At 46.5% G+C, this 14887-nt stretch overlaps 1 protein-coding gene across 5 annotated transcripts in view; it reads left to right on the forward strand.

Moving 5' to 3' along the window:
• Slc22a23 (solute carrier family 22, member 23) overlaps positions 1-14887 on the forward strand; it is a 165695-nt gene that overhangs the window by 143080 nt on the left and 7728 nt on the right. For 3 of the 5 annotated variants that reach the window (XR_010058929.1, NM_022624.1, XM_039096053.2), the window contains 5 exons: positions 3208-3310; positions 5640-5872; positions 7713-7745; positions 7868-7891; positions 8841-8964. Coding sequence is in view for 4 of the 5 variants with exons in the window: in NM_022624.1 (NP_072146.1) it covers positions 3208-3310; positions 5640-5872; positions 7713-7745; positions 7868-7891; positions 8841-8964 (517 nt within the window). In the remaining variant the exon portion in view is untranslated. Of the gene's footprint in view, positions 1-3207; positions 3311-5639; positions 5873-7712; positions 7746-7867; positions 7892-8840; positions 8965-14887 lie in introns of those variants that run through there. The other 2 variants (XM_063276724.1, XM_006253845.5) reach the window with 2 other exon arrangements.

Raw genomic sequence — 14887 nt, forward strand, 5'->3', positions numbered from 1 at the left:
GTTTCTCAGTATTAACCTCTACACCAGAGTCTGCCACAGAGCCCAGGATGTACCTCAAAGGAGACCTGTGGCCAGCAGCATTTCTTGAATATTCATGACATACAGGAATCCAGGGTTTCTACAGTCGAGAAGAGGCAGGACTGTTCCTTAGGGTGCCTCCTGCCAAAAAAGTGCCTTAGGCTGGGATGTAATAATGAGTGAGGGGCCTCATGCCCATTAAAGCATGCTAGTCTTGGCCTCATGCTAAAAGAAAACCTAATTTCCCAAGATTTCCCATTTCTATTCTTTTAATGCTGTCTTCAGTTTTCATTTGAGCATAAGTGATGGTCTGAGGGATGTGTGCATCCGAATTAGACATTTGTGAATTAGGCACTGGGGTGTGTTCCCAAATGTCCTTCTTGAAGTGTCAAGATATGCCAAGGAAGGCAGCTCTCCTTCCCAGGCGCGACTCAAGATTTTGAACATTTGCAGTAGATGTAAAGACTCTGCTGCTTCTGGGTTGTCTCTAGCCCACAGAAAAGAAAGGAAGACCAACTAACCTTGTGCCAGAAGCCTGCTTAGCCCCTTGCTTTAAGTGATAGTGAAACCAGTCAAGAGACACAGGACAGAGACTGGAAGGCACAAGCAAACCTCCTGAGAACGTGCCATCCTTCTCAAAGCCTCATGGGAGAGGGAAAGGTTAACTCGCCTTGTTTTATAGGTAGGCAGTGAGGCCTGGAGAGGTTGAGCAGTGAGTTCCTACTTCCAAGATACTCCCAGGGAAGGAGCTTATTGAAGGGTCACCCAATGGAGAAAGATCACATGTATGACCTTTTTCTCCTCACAGAGAGCAGTATGCAGGGAGCAGGAGTTATCTGACCTCTGTGGGTCGCCTCACTGGGGAAGCAATCCAAAAGTCAATTCTGGCCCAAGGCTCTTAGAGTCTGACCCAAGGCTCTCAGTCTCAGGGAGGCTACCCAAGGTGTGCTTCCATGACCTTCTCTCTGTGGTGCCTTGAGAAGATACAGAGGGACACTGTCTCCTGCATCCAGGGCTCCGAGCATGCACTACACGCCAGCCCCGCCATATCCTCAGGCATGTGCTAGGACTGCCCTTCATGGTGCCTGACTTTAGACAGGCTCAGATTCCCCTATAAATACAGATCTACTATAAGATCTAATTTAGAAAACAGGAAAAGATTAATAACAATTAATAACAAAACCTAGAGTAATTATGACAATATGATTTATGAATTTCTCATTTCTGGAATTCCTCATTTAATATTTCCAGGCCAGAGATAGCCTTAGAAAGCTGAGACCTCCATTCCTCTGGGCAGTTTTTTCAAGGAGGTTAAAAAGAAACAGAGCTGAGCTTCTTCCCAAGCAAGGGGAGCCTCACTGCTCCCAGACCCAGGGCACTGACCACAGGGGTCAAGGAAATGTGGGGCAGGGCTAGACACACCTGATTTGCCAACATTAAGTCTGCCTCAGTTTGACATTCAGACAGCACTGAGCCCATCTTACCAGCTGCCTGGTATCGATTTGCTTTTATTTCTTAGTGCAAGAAGTTTGGGGCAGTTCCTAGGTTTCCACTCAATAGCTGGAGAGAGAAGAGAGCTCCTTATGTCCAGTGACCTCACAGGGTCTCAGGAGCTAGCTAATGCTTCCTACAATTTGTGTGTGGGTTTCAACATGTGGAGCAGCAGAGGTTGTTGATGATGGGCCAGTGCTGTGAGTATCAGAGAGCCCGACAAAGCATCAATCGAGCTGGGAAAGTTAATTTAACTCCCTTTGGGATAATACAATTATGGGTGTAGACTACAGTCAATTCTTAGACTGGGCTCTAGGGTTTAATGCTATTTAAAAACAAAACAAAACAAAACCTTCAGGTTATAATGCAATTGCTATAGCTTCTTTAACATACTATTTCATCCGCAATAATACATCACCAGTTACATACAGACCACCAGGCTCTGAAGGCTTCCTCTGTCTCTGTTCCCACAGACATTTTTAAATTTTTCAATGTCTTGTTTTGGAACTATTTCATGTATACAGGAAAGTTAAGACAGTACAGAACTTTTCTATACTCCCGATAATGTCTAATGTTACCATTAGATATTACTTTTGACACATTTGTCAAAACTAAGAAACTGGACACATGTATACACTGCTGTTAGCCAAGTGCCAGATGCTACTCAGTGTTCCCACTCTATCACTGGTCTCTCGTGCTCCAGGATTCTGTGCCGTTTACCATTACCTTGCCACTGTCTTCTCTGGTCAGGCATAAGGACACTGGCTCCTTGTTGACTCTAGGAAGCATCCTTCCTGTTTTAGTTTCTAAGGAGGGAATCACTCCATGAGGACATGAGAGCTCGCAGGAAGAAGGGCCCAGAAGGCCGAGTGTGAGTATTGCTCTCTGGGACAGCCCCACAGCATCTTCCTCCTAGAGTGTTTCCCATGTTCTGATCTTCCCTGTTAGATTGCCAGACCAGCCCTAGGACTTGAGTAAATTCCCAGCAAGCTTGGGAGCACTTACCCTGGAGCACTTTTGACTAGGGTGACTGGCAGAGCTGGGATGAGCCTCACAAGGGCTTCAGTCATCCTATAGTTTCAGTTGGTCACATCTCTAGGCCAAACACATTGTCCAACTTGTTCTAGGAATGGAGCCTAGGACTTCATGCCTCCTAAGCACTGAGCTATACCCCATTCCCCAAAGAATTTCAAACTCACACACACACACACACACACACACACACACACACACCACACACACACCACACACACACACACACACACACACACACACACCACACACACACACACACACACACACACACACACACACACTAGTTCACATCCTCTAAGGACAGTTGTGGGTAGCTTCAATCCTAAGACATCCTGTCCCCCTAAGATTGAGGTACATATAAACCTGTAGCTTTGCAGACTTCTGAGCTGTGAGTGACATAGGTAGATCCAGTTTCTAGCAGAAAGAAACCACTTTCTGTGTGCAGGACCTAATTTAGGCCTCAGCGACCTAGACTCCCATCATGGAGTGATATGGTCAGGCAAAATGAATGGAGCTAGGCCAGAAAGCCTAGACTCTTCTCCTGGCTTAAAGGCAAAAGGCTTTCTCTTCGTTGCATAGTCCTGGATGGGGAAATCAAAGCTGTGTTTTATCTGTGTCTGGAACCTTCTATCCTGCTCATGCTCACGAATCTGTCTCTTACAGAGCTAGAGAAGGAGCTTTCACGGAGGCCCAAGAAGGTGTGCATCGTGAAGGTGGTGGGGACAAGGAACCTGTGGAAAAACATCGTGGTTCTCTGTGTGAACTCGTAAGTCATGGGAAACGCAGGTAGTCAGATCCAGACAGACCCTGCTTCCACCCCTTGATGAACTCCGAATCCTAGCTGCCCTGTGCCCACTTGTCTCAACCTGTGTCTATGAAAGAGGCCCTAGAAGTATCTGGGGATGCTTGAAGGATGGCAGGACCCAACAACATCTACCACTTCATCAGGAAGCCTTAGGCAGCCAGCACCGAGCATTGCCCTCAGCCCAGCCTCCTGCCCCATGCCAGTGTACTGGATGGTTTGAGACCTCCTAGGGCATTGAGCATAAAGGAAATCAGGAGGCCTGGTGAAGTCCTGCACATATCTATGTCCATAGAAACATGTCCCTCCCTCTCGCAAAATTTAAAGTGACTCTCATGACCTCCTTCATCCTAGTTCTAGGAACCCTGAGACGGCCTCATCTTATGCCTCTTATACTAGGAGAAGTTCTCAAGGTCGGGGTTCCTGGCAATGTCTAGGGAGAGGGTGGCTGATTGATTCCATGGGGCCTTGGCCAAGGCCTCCACCCTGGCGCTAAAGAACCGTTCTCCTTACATTCAACCAGCTTGGGCTACCTGATTAGCCTACCTGCCCAGAGAGCAGCTGCAGTCAGGGACCGGTTGCCTGAATGCAGAACAAGAGTGAAGGCCCCCTCAGGAGGCCTCTTCCTACAGCTCTGTGGCTCAAGTAGTCTCATGGTAGCCCCAGTCCCAGGATTGGGTGTGTACCTGGAAGTCTTACCTCACAGCTCCACAACCTCATCCTCCCCAACTGCACAAAGTGGACTATTGAGCAGAAGTCATCTGGGAGGAGGGGTTTAGACTGTGTGTGTGTGTGTGTGTGTGTGTGTGTGTGTGTGTGTGTGAAGTCTCAGGGCTGCCTTCAAGTAAAGAGGCTAGACTTGCAGCCTCCCATTCTTTAGAGTTCTCCCGTTAGAACAGCTTGGTGAAATCAACAATTCTGAGGGACCCAATTCAGTTTCACTTTGGAGGTACAAAGGTTTCGCTACCCATTAACAAAAGAGTGAAGATCTAATGGAGGTCAGACCCTACAGCACTTATCCCCCGCAGGAGATCTATCTATCTAGAGGGTAGACCCAAGCCCTCAGTCCTCTCCTTCCTACCAACTCTGGCATGGTGGTCATCACTCCACTGTCCACTCTCAGGGAGGGTCTAGCTAGCACTGTTCGTATCAATAGAAAGACTTTGCTAACTTTTATGTTGCAAAAACAAAAATTCACAAAATCAGGGATAAATGAGATGAGTTTCCAGTTTTATGATTCTTGTGGGACAAAGGGATGAACACCCCTATTTTGTAATCATCTGTTGTGCTTAGAGTTCATTTCTCCAAGTACAAAAGGTGATCACTGTGAGTGGCAGTTTGCCAGGAAGGAAGGAGGCTCATGTGGGAGCCCAGGAAACTGAAGCACTTGAATCTATGGCTGGACTATAAAAGAGTTACACGGAAAAGCTGGGCTCTTCACAGAGGATGGTGCAGGAAAGTCACATCCAGCTGACAAAAGGTAGCTTCTCTCTGCAAGGGGCAGGGCCTGTTGCCACTAATCTTAGTAGAAAAGGACCTAGATTTCCCTGTTGCATAAGAGGGAAGTTGCAGGGTGGGTAGATCCAGGATGGGTGGGAACTAAGAGTGAATGGGTTCTCATGCACTCCAGGCATTTCATAAGGAGCTTGTCCTTGAAACTTTTCAAAGCCCTAGAAGTACTTGTCTGAGCATCAGGAGGCTCCAAGGTGTGCTCCACCACATTTTCATTCCTGTTGTCCAAGGCATGGTAGGATATACATTGCCCAGGAAGTTTATATGCTCACACGGGGCAGCAAGGAGATGGACCTAGTGTCTTTATTTGGCCTGGCACCTGCCTGGTTTTTCCTCCTAGCTTGGTTACATGAGAACCAGTATGAATAAATAGGTAGTTTTCTGGATGGATTCCAATTTTTCAGCACTCTGAATACTCAGAAAAGGAAGCAGAAACCTTGATAGGCAATGTGATTTGGTGGCAGTCATCAATCAACCAAGATATGCCCTGTACCTGCTGCTGGTCTGCCAAATGGATATGACCATGTTCTTGTGCTGACAGAGTAAATTCTCACACAGAAGGTGCTTTTGTCCTACACCCTCGGTGAACAAAGAACCTCAGGGTTGTTTCTTTGCATTTAACTCTCTTCTTGGGTCCACATGTAGTCACAGCATGGTTTCCTCATGATTTCCTCTCACATGTAAAATGCTTCTCTATCTCTTGGTCATCTCTAGGAGACCAGGGAGCCTCTGATCTCAGGGCATGCTGCCCAGCTTCTTAGTGTGTGTGTGTCTCCTGCAGGCTGACAGGGTACGGGATCCACCACTGCTTTGCAAGAAGCATGATGGGCCACGAGGTGAAGGTGCCACTCCTGGAGAACTTCTACGCCGACTACTATACCATGGCCAGCATTGCACTGGCCTCCTGCCTCGCCATGTGTCTGGTGGTCAGGTTCCTCGGGCGCAGGGGAGGGCTGCTGCTCTTCATGATCCTCACTGCCCTGGCCTCACTTCTACAGCTTGGGCTCCTCAACTGTGAGTAGGCTGGAAAAGGGAGGCAAGGCAAGGGTGGTAGGGAGGGGAGCTGGCATAATACCAGAGAACTTGGCAGGCACGGCAGCTTTCTGTTTCTGTAACAAAATACCCAAGACAATCAGTTTAAAGAGAAGGAAGGTCTGTTTGGCTTACAGATTTGGAGTTTTCAAGCAGTCCATGGTTTGTTGACACGCTGAAGCCTGTAGCAGGACAACATATCATGAAAGGAATCCATTCATTTTGTGGCATGTAAAAAGAAGAAAGGGATCCAGAGTACTAATGTCCTCTTTGAGAGCATACCTCTAAGTGCGTGACTCTGCACCCAGGAGGCCACACTTTCTAAAGATCTGCTTCCCCGTACTGCCGTGGATGGAGACCAAGTCTCCAATGGCCACTCAACATATGGCCTTTGGGGGACTTTAAAGATTGGAACTATAATGGAAGGACTAGATGAGACTCGAGAAAACTTTTCTATGACCTGAGTGGTCATTCTGAAATTGATAGCCACAAGAACTTGCTTCAGGAAGGATGGAATTTTAGTAGAACATATTGTCCTCTGCCTCTGAGAACTGCTAGGCCTCTCCTCTTCCTCCTACCCACAGGCCTATGGTCTCATAAGAGGTCTCTGGATGCACTGTAACTCCCCAGCATACCAAGCCTGTATGTCCCTATAACCATGGCTGCACTATGGGTAGAGCATTCGTGTGCTTCTGACATAAGGAGGACAGACATGACCTTCTACTGCAATAGGGGGAAAGTCTGGACATTCTTGTGTGGGACATAGTTTTTCTATTGATATTCCCAAATTTATCATTTATCAAAGTATTCTGTAAAGGTCACATAACACCTTACACTAATCTAGAGAACCCATTTAGTCCTCCATAAGCCTCTGTACAATCCTCATAAACAACCACTCACCTATGTACAAGAAAACCCCACTGCCTCCTCCTGACCTGCCCAGAGCACAGTGTGAACACTGGCATCTCACGCCAGACCCCTTCCCTGGGACAGGCTCAGAACACTGCTGGAGAATGGGTGCCTTTGAACACACCTCTTTGGAGGAAAGCTTACACCAACTGCAGGGTGAGACTTACCTACTGTCCCTTGTACCACAAGTCACAACAGCCTTGGTGCATACTGGGTTATAGAAGAACCAGTTTCAAAAGCAGGTGGTTTTCCTTACTTATGTGGGTGTACACCATGCTGGGCAATAACCAAAATAAAAAAAATTTGTAGCCAGGCAATAACCAAGATAAAAAATTTGTAGCCATTCTCTATCTCCCTGGGTAAACATTGTCTAGTTGACCTTTCAGAAAATTTCTGTCTAGCTTACTCAGTTGAGACACATGTGGTAGGGTACCTCAGCTCCCAGAGTGTCCCACCTGCCCTTTTTGGCATTAACAGGAATGCCACAGGGCCTCCGAGCAACGGGCAAGTAGCCGTGCTCAGAGTCGGGTTTAGGGGAGCATAAATGTGGCCTGACAGCCTGCTCACAGTGTGCAGTACCCCTTGGCCACACACCAGGAGTACAACTCGAACAACTTTCTATGCAGAGAAGCTCCGCTTAGGTCTGCTTGGACCCTTTCTGCAGGATTGTGTTGTCTTCCAGACCCCATGGCAAATAGGGCCTTAGCCCTCTCATCACACAAAAAGGTCTTTGTTTAGTCCAGTGTGAATTCTACTGCCCAAGCAGCCATCACCAACCCAGACTTAAGAGGAAGTTCACTTAGAAACAGGTCATATGGGAGCACTCAGCAGCTGTTTTATACCTAACAAGCCTTCTCCCTCTCTCCCACTCTCGTTACCTGTGTATGTGGGTGTATCCATCCCATGGTTCCAGTGATCGGCAAATACAGCCAGCATCCAGACTCAGGTGAGTACTGAACACTTGTCCTTGTGGTTCCTTGATTTTTATTACGTCCACACAAGATTTGCCACAAGGACTCACCAACCGGTTTCCATTTCCTCTCTTTCTTCCACTCTTTGCCCTTCAAGAATTGCAGCTGAAGTTGGCCGTAGGTTGGACACTATAAGCATATATTTGTATTCTCTGTCCCCATCTGTGCTAGAGAAAGCAACTCGTGTCTCCCTGGTTTTATGCAGCTTGGCATGCATGCCCTCCCAGTCCCCGTATCCAGCACCAGTGCTGTTTGTCCTTGGACAGCAGCTTGTCAGAATGAGAAGGCAGGGGGGTTGGGGCTTGGTCGTCTGTGCTATAGGGAGAGTCATTATCTCCTCATGACTCATGCAAGCTTGCCGCTCTCCAACTGGGGAACAGCAGAGGTGCTGCCCTATACCCCATGCTGCTATGAAACCTGCCTGTCCCAACCAAACCCATGCCACCAGTGCCCATGACAGCACTTGCCCTCCATGCAGCCCTGAGAGAAACTGAGCCAAGCTAAGAAGTGCAGCTCCCACGCATGCCAAAACACTGTGTACGGCACTGCCTCATGCTAGCAAGAATCCAGTGCCACCTGTAGGCGTAGGGACTGCTGAGTGCTTTCCCTCCCTGAGGGACTATGAATTATTCCATTTGGGTCATGTGTGGTTTTGTATCAGCATTGACTCTGGATTGGGTGGGGCCACCCCGAGGTTGCAGTCTGGAATCCAGGGAAGATAGCACCTTAACACTGTGGCAACGGGAGCACCTTAGCCTGCCTGGCATGGCTTCTGGCTGAGGAATTCTACAGGCCACTGTGAGCTCAGCATGCTTGGTGTCTAAGGCACTAACAGATGCCAACAGAAGAATGCTTAAAGGGCTCCAGGCTCCTAGGCCTAGAGGACTGCCCACCCAGAGGCCACTGCATGCCCAACTGCATTGGGAACTAGTCATTGGGGAGGAGGGAGCTCCTGGGATATCCCAGGCTTCCCTTCCCCATCCTTGTTCCAGCTCACCCCTTGCCTGCTTCTGTTCTCTTCCTTTTTCTCCTTCCAACCTCACGGTCCCCTTCTTTGCATTCTCCTGCAGGGATGAGTGACAGCGTCAAGGACAAGTTCTCCATTGCGTTTTCCATCGTGGGAATGTTCGCATCCCATGCGGTGGGCAGCCTCAGTGTGTTCTTCTGTGCGGAGATCACGCCCACAGTGATAAGGTGGGTGATGGGATAATGTGGGTCCGTATTCTCAGATCTCAAGATTTGCCCTTGTCTACAGAGGCCTGTGTGTAAGGGACCGTCCTCAGTTCTGCCCCACCTTGGCTGCCAGACCAGGGTGTGGTGGTGGCACGAAGGGCATGACGGCTGCCTGACTCACAGTCTGATGATCAGCTCCACCCTGACTCCTAAGTCAGGTGGGAACGTAACCCTAGGTCCCACCGAGACAGTTACCAGAGGTGTGGAGACAGGGAACTGCTTAAGGTACAAGAAACATGACAAGGAATAGAAAGATCAGTAAATCACTCTTGCCAGGGTCCACTGAGAGACTCAGGAACAAGCAAATTTTAAAAAGGTATACACGTCCCCTATAATCCTAGATTCTCGGGAGGCTGAGGCAGGAGAGTGGAGACTTCTGAGCCAGCATGGCCTACACAGCGAGACCCCATTTCAACAAAAGGTGAAGGCAGCGGGTGTAGTTCAGTTGTTTGTCTAGCACGCACACAGCCCTAGCACTCTATAAACTGGATGTGGCGTACATGCCTGGAATCCCATCGCCTGAGAGGTAGAAGCAGAAGCAGAAGCAGAAGGCTCAGAGAAGTCCAAGGTCATCCTAGGTCATACCAAGAAATATTGAAAAGGTACAAGGTTACACAGAACCCTTTTTCTTCCTGTCCAAAGAAACTGATCACTAATCCAAAATCGTGTAGATGATTTAGTTAAGAAAAGCAAAAACAAACAAACAACAACAACAAAAAACAAGGTAAGACAGCACAACCCTAGACCTAGAAGAAGTTGTCTTTCCCTCATACCTTCCTAAAAGGTCTTAAGTGTTTATAAAGTGAGATTATTATCCCTGAGTGGTGGCCCCTGAGGCACAGCATTTAATCCCACTGCGATTGTATTATAGTAAAAATTATATTAGAAAGAGCGTCACTCACCTGCATCCCTCTACCAGATCCCTCTTCCCAACACAGGTTGAATGACCCTAACTGAAAATCTGACATCTACAATGCTCCCAACATGGTTTGTTTGTTTGTTTTGACACATCAGCAAAAAGTTTCACACCATGAAATTCTGCTTTCATGCACAAAATTGTTTTTAAATATTGTATTAAAATGACCTTCAAGTTCTACAAGCCATATATAAGATGTAAACAAATCCGTGTTTAGATTTAGATCTCCTCCCTCTCCAAGATATCTCATGATATATATGTGAATTTTCCAGATTCAAAGGTGCAAAATCTAAAAGCATTTTTCGAGTAGGAGACTTCACCTGCACTTGGCATTTGTTACTTACTGAAGGGCTGGCTGCACTTCACGTCACGCTGAGCTCTTTCATTGGAACATCATTAGCATTTCTTGTGCACATGCTTTTTTGAAATCGTGAGTGTGGGCAGTTATTCAGCTGTGAGCTGAAACCCAGAAGTCAGCGTGATGACACTCTTCAGAAGAACAAGCAGACATTCCAGTTCAGATGGGACTCGGAGAGGGTAATTATTTTAGGCCCTCTGGTGCTGGGAGGACTCGGGGAGCAGGTGGGCAGGTCTGCGGACTTCTCTCCTTGCTGACAACAGAATTTTCTCATGACCTCATTTTGACTCATTCTCTTGAATTTTTACAATACAAGCTAAGGCTGCTGGTTATTGGTCCCTGTAATAAAATATCCCATGGTTGTATATTTAAGAAAAAGCAATTAGGTGTCTTGTAAGCCCTCTAGTTCCCTGCCTTCTGCTTAGCCAAGGACAGGTGAACCAAAAACTCCTTTTGTGCCTGCAATTGCAAAACACTGAAGTAGCATAGCACATTACTCTTTCCCCACCAGTTAAATTCCCTCCTTTATAAAGAATCCACAAAGACAATCTCTCAGCTGGAGTGCAAGTCTCTAATAGTCCTAGGTTTCTCGTAGCCACTGGCAGCCATTGCATGACTCTGGGAAGGCACCCCATAACTCTGGCCTCCCTGTCAGTGTGTTTAGTAACCTAGAGTAGAAGAAATATGACATCCTTTTCCTCTTTGATGCAAATCTGGAAAAATTATTAGGGGATAAAATTTGAACAAATGCATTCTAAAGTCCACCTCGCCAAGATGACAAATAAGAAAAATATTTGGCCCTCAGTGATGTTTTGTACCTGCAGTGGGTGAAAGGAAATTGCGGTCGGTTCCAAGCCAGGCTGGAAGAGTCTCCATGGGAACTCTTCCCACTGGTGGTTTGTGCAGCTTTTTCTTGCAAATAAACCCATGAAGAATTCCCATGAGATAAACATGCAACTTCCTACCACCCACTCCACACAGAAACACCCAAGATGATTGAAGGTGGGGTCCATGGGCTTCCTCTCTCTTATGAGTTTTATCCTTTTCTACAACACTGAAAAGAAACCTTTTGAAGCAAAAACAAGTGTTCTTACTCAATAGGGTTTTTATTACTGCGATAAAACACCACGACCAAAAGCAAGTTGCAGAGGAAAGGGCTTACTTTGCTTATGCTTCTGTATCACTGTTCATCATCAAGGGAAGTCGGGACAAGAACTCAAACAGGACAGGAAAGGGGAAGCAAAAGCTAATGCAGAGGCCATGGAGGGGTGCTGCTTACCGGCTTACTCCTCATGGCTTGCTCAGCCTGCTTTTTTATAGAATCCAAAACCAGCAGCCCAGGGACAGCACCACCCACAATGGGCTGAGCTCTCCTCCATCAGTCACTAATTAAGAAAATGCCCTACAGGCTTGCCTATAGCCAGAACTGATGGAGATATTCTCTCAGTTGGAATTCCCTCTTCTCAGCTTGTGTCAAGTTGACATAAAATTAGCCAGCACAAACTGCAAAAGTTAAGGTGCCAGGAACAAGAGACTGGACATACATCAGGATATGTTTTCTACACAAATTCACTGTAATCTGTTTTTCTTTGGGTGGTGGAGACTAAAACAATGTTCTCAACCTGTGGGTTGCAACCCCTTTGGGGATCGTATTTCAGATATCCAGCATATCAGATATTTATATCATAACTAATAACAGTACCAGAATTATAGTTACGAAGTAGTCATGAAATGATTTCATGACTGTAGGGGTCACCATAACATGAGGAACTATATAAAAGGGTGGCAGTGTTGAGGATATTGCAAACCACTTGATTAGAGTGAACCCTGTATCATCAAATTCTGTTCAGACGATTGCAGGGAGACACTTAGCCTCAGCTCACTGACATTCACCACTAGCTCAGCAGCTGCTTCCACAATTCATACCCTAGGCTTTAGGCAGTTGACTGGAAGATGGGCTAGGAAAGACAGGTTTCCACCCTCCCTTCATAATCTCGCCCCTTGTCTTGGGCAGAAGTGACAGGCACTCTAGGATGGTGCAGACATAGCCGGTGGCTGTTTCTGTGGTGGGTCGTCGTTTCTCTCCACTGTTGTCTGGAATCTGAAAACAGAAGCTCCTGTAGCCTACAGTGGCTTCCTTCACCACAGCAATGGGACAAGGGAAGAGAAAGGGCAGGTGCGGGTGATACTGACAAGCTGGTTCAAGGTCTGCATAATTTCTCACCAATTTGTGGAGCCCTGGTCATGGACTGTCTGTCCTTGCCCTGTGTACTATCCTAGCTTCTTATCTACTAACTACTGTTTGCCTGCCACTCAGATGGCTCCATCCCTTTACTGTAGTCCAGATCATTTGCATCAGACAGGCCTTGAGACCTTCCCCTCTGAGCAAGGTCCCTATGCCTGTCTTCTGCTCTAATGTTGCCTCAAGACAAGGTATCACACAAAGAACCATTAGTCATCCAGCCACTGATGGACAGCATCCATTTATAGAAGTGATGTACCTGAGTGTAGCCCAGTGGTACAGTGTGTACTGAGTATGTACACAGCTCTGGGTTCCATCTCTAACACCCACACCCAATAACCTATGCCTATTGGACATGTACAGTCCTTACCATTAGCCCATAAATATAGCAAACACCTATTTACACAGCGTTTGCATTGCATTAGCATTATGAATAATGGTAAATAATGCAAAAGACGTGGTTCTGTGCACTATCATAACATTTTCTATAAGGGACTAGAGCGCCTAGGAGTCCTGGTACCGCCCCTACCCCCCTACCCCCTCACCAGATACCAAGGAAGAACTGAATATTTAACTCCACAAATTGCAATCCGTGTTCCTGTTTATACCTGGATAATTGTGCTAGTTCTTCATTTCTGTGGCAATGAGTACAATATTTGCTCATCCTTAACTTCACAGAAATGCAGTCAAGAAAAGCTAAGAAAAATAAAGGAGGACGTACAACATAGGGAGGGGTGTGTCCATATTTATGTATGAGCTGATGGTTCACATTTATTTCTATTCACACTTTGCTCCCCTAGTGAGGCTGCCCATTGGCTGTGGCCGGAGAATTGTTACCCAAAGTAAAGCTAGCAGGTGGACAGTGAACATGTCATGCTTCTGAGAAACAAGGAGGCCCAACCCGGTTTGTGTGGGAAAAAGACTCAGTGCTATATAAACATGGACATAGGCTGCCCTCTAGTGAACTCCCAGCGCTATAGAAAGTAGCTATGACCAATCTGCCTTTTAGAGGGAAACACCATGTATGTGAAGACTTAAAGGGAGCAAACAAAACCAAAACTGGCATGGCGTTTATCTTACAAAATTGTCCGTAATAATATTAAATCCAAGAAATCGCCGACAGTGAAACAGAAGGTACTTTCATAGGAAAATAAACAAGATGTACAACTGTTTCAAACACTATTCAGCAACTGGACATGCGAGGGTGGGGGGGGTGGATAAGTCGCTATCTGATGTCTCCATGCAGACATCCTTGAGTCTCCTCTGCATACTTAGATGCTGGACAACAATCAGGAGGCAGGAAATGAAACCTGAGGTGCTGGTGGTATAGCTCATAAGCTCTCACCTTGTAGCCCAGGTTGGCCTTGAACTCACCGTCCTCATTCCTTGGCCTCCCGAGTGCTGGAATTACTTTTTTTTTTTAAGTAGAAATGCTTTATGATAGTATGTACCAAGTACCCACAAACAGAATCATTTAGCATCCTAGATCATCACATATTACACATCATTCTACGTGCTGTCCTTTAATATGACTGACAGTGCAGCAGGTCTCTCTATACCGGTATCACTGCAGTCATGTAGGAATGAGTTGTGCCATGATATCTGTGAAAGCAACAGCTATAAAATCCCCAGGAATGTTTCACTACAATCCTATGAGTACTGCTGTATATACAGTTTGCCGCTGGATGGGATGTTATTCATCACAACTGGATTTTCTATTACATGTGTATATCAACATACCAAATATCATATACATATGCCTGCAACTTAAATGTGTTGTAAATCAAACATATTTCATCCAATATTATTTATTACTGTGACATATTACTTTGATCTCATTCACTTGCTGTCATGTAAGATTTACCCAGGGCTTAGTGGCTTCACACCCTCCCTACATGGGGGGCTGCATTCTGCTTTCCTGCATGGCAACCCTAATGGACAAGGGCAAGAGAATACAAAAACCAGAGAAATACAGTATTATCAACGGTCTCAATCAAACAGGTCCCTGACATCTGATACACCCCTGCTCTGACTTTCCAAGTGGGGCCAGATTCACCAGGAATTCTGAATGTCTGTTTAGGTATTCATATTATTCACCTGACAAATGGGCCCAATCTCACAGCTCTCTGCCCCTTGCTTATGGGTAAGCTGGCCTTTTAACCTAGGAAGTCATCGTGAACCACGGGCATCCAGTATTTATTACATGCAAACAGTGAGACAGCTAATCTTCCAGGAAATAATCCTTGTCCTTGACAGGTGCATGGAGGAGCAATACCGAAAGGCTCATCATGAGCAGATGTTGACAGAAAGATGCCAGCGTCTTTAAAAGGTGTTGTAGGACACTACTTGGGAAAGGGCTGGTACCTGG

Source organism: Rattus norvegicus, chromosome 17 (assembly GCF_036323735.1).
Source record: "Rattus norvegicus strain BN/NHsdMcwi chromosome 17, GRCr8, whole genome shotgun sequence".
Taxonomy (NCBI): Eukaryota; Metazoa; Chordata; class Mammalia; order Rodentia; family Muridae; genus Rattus; species Rattus norvegicus.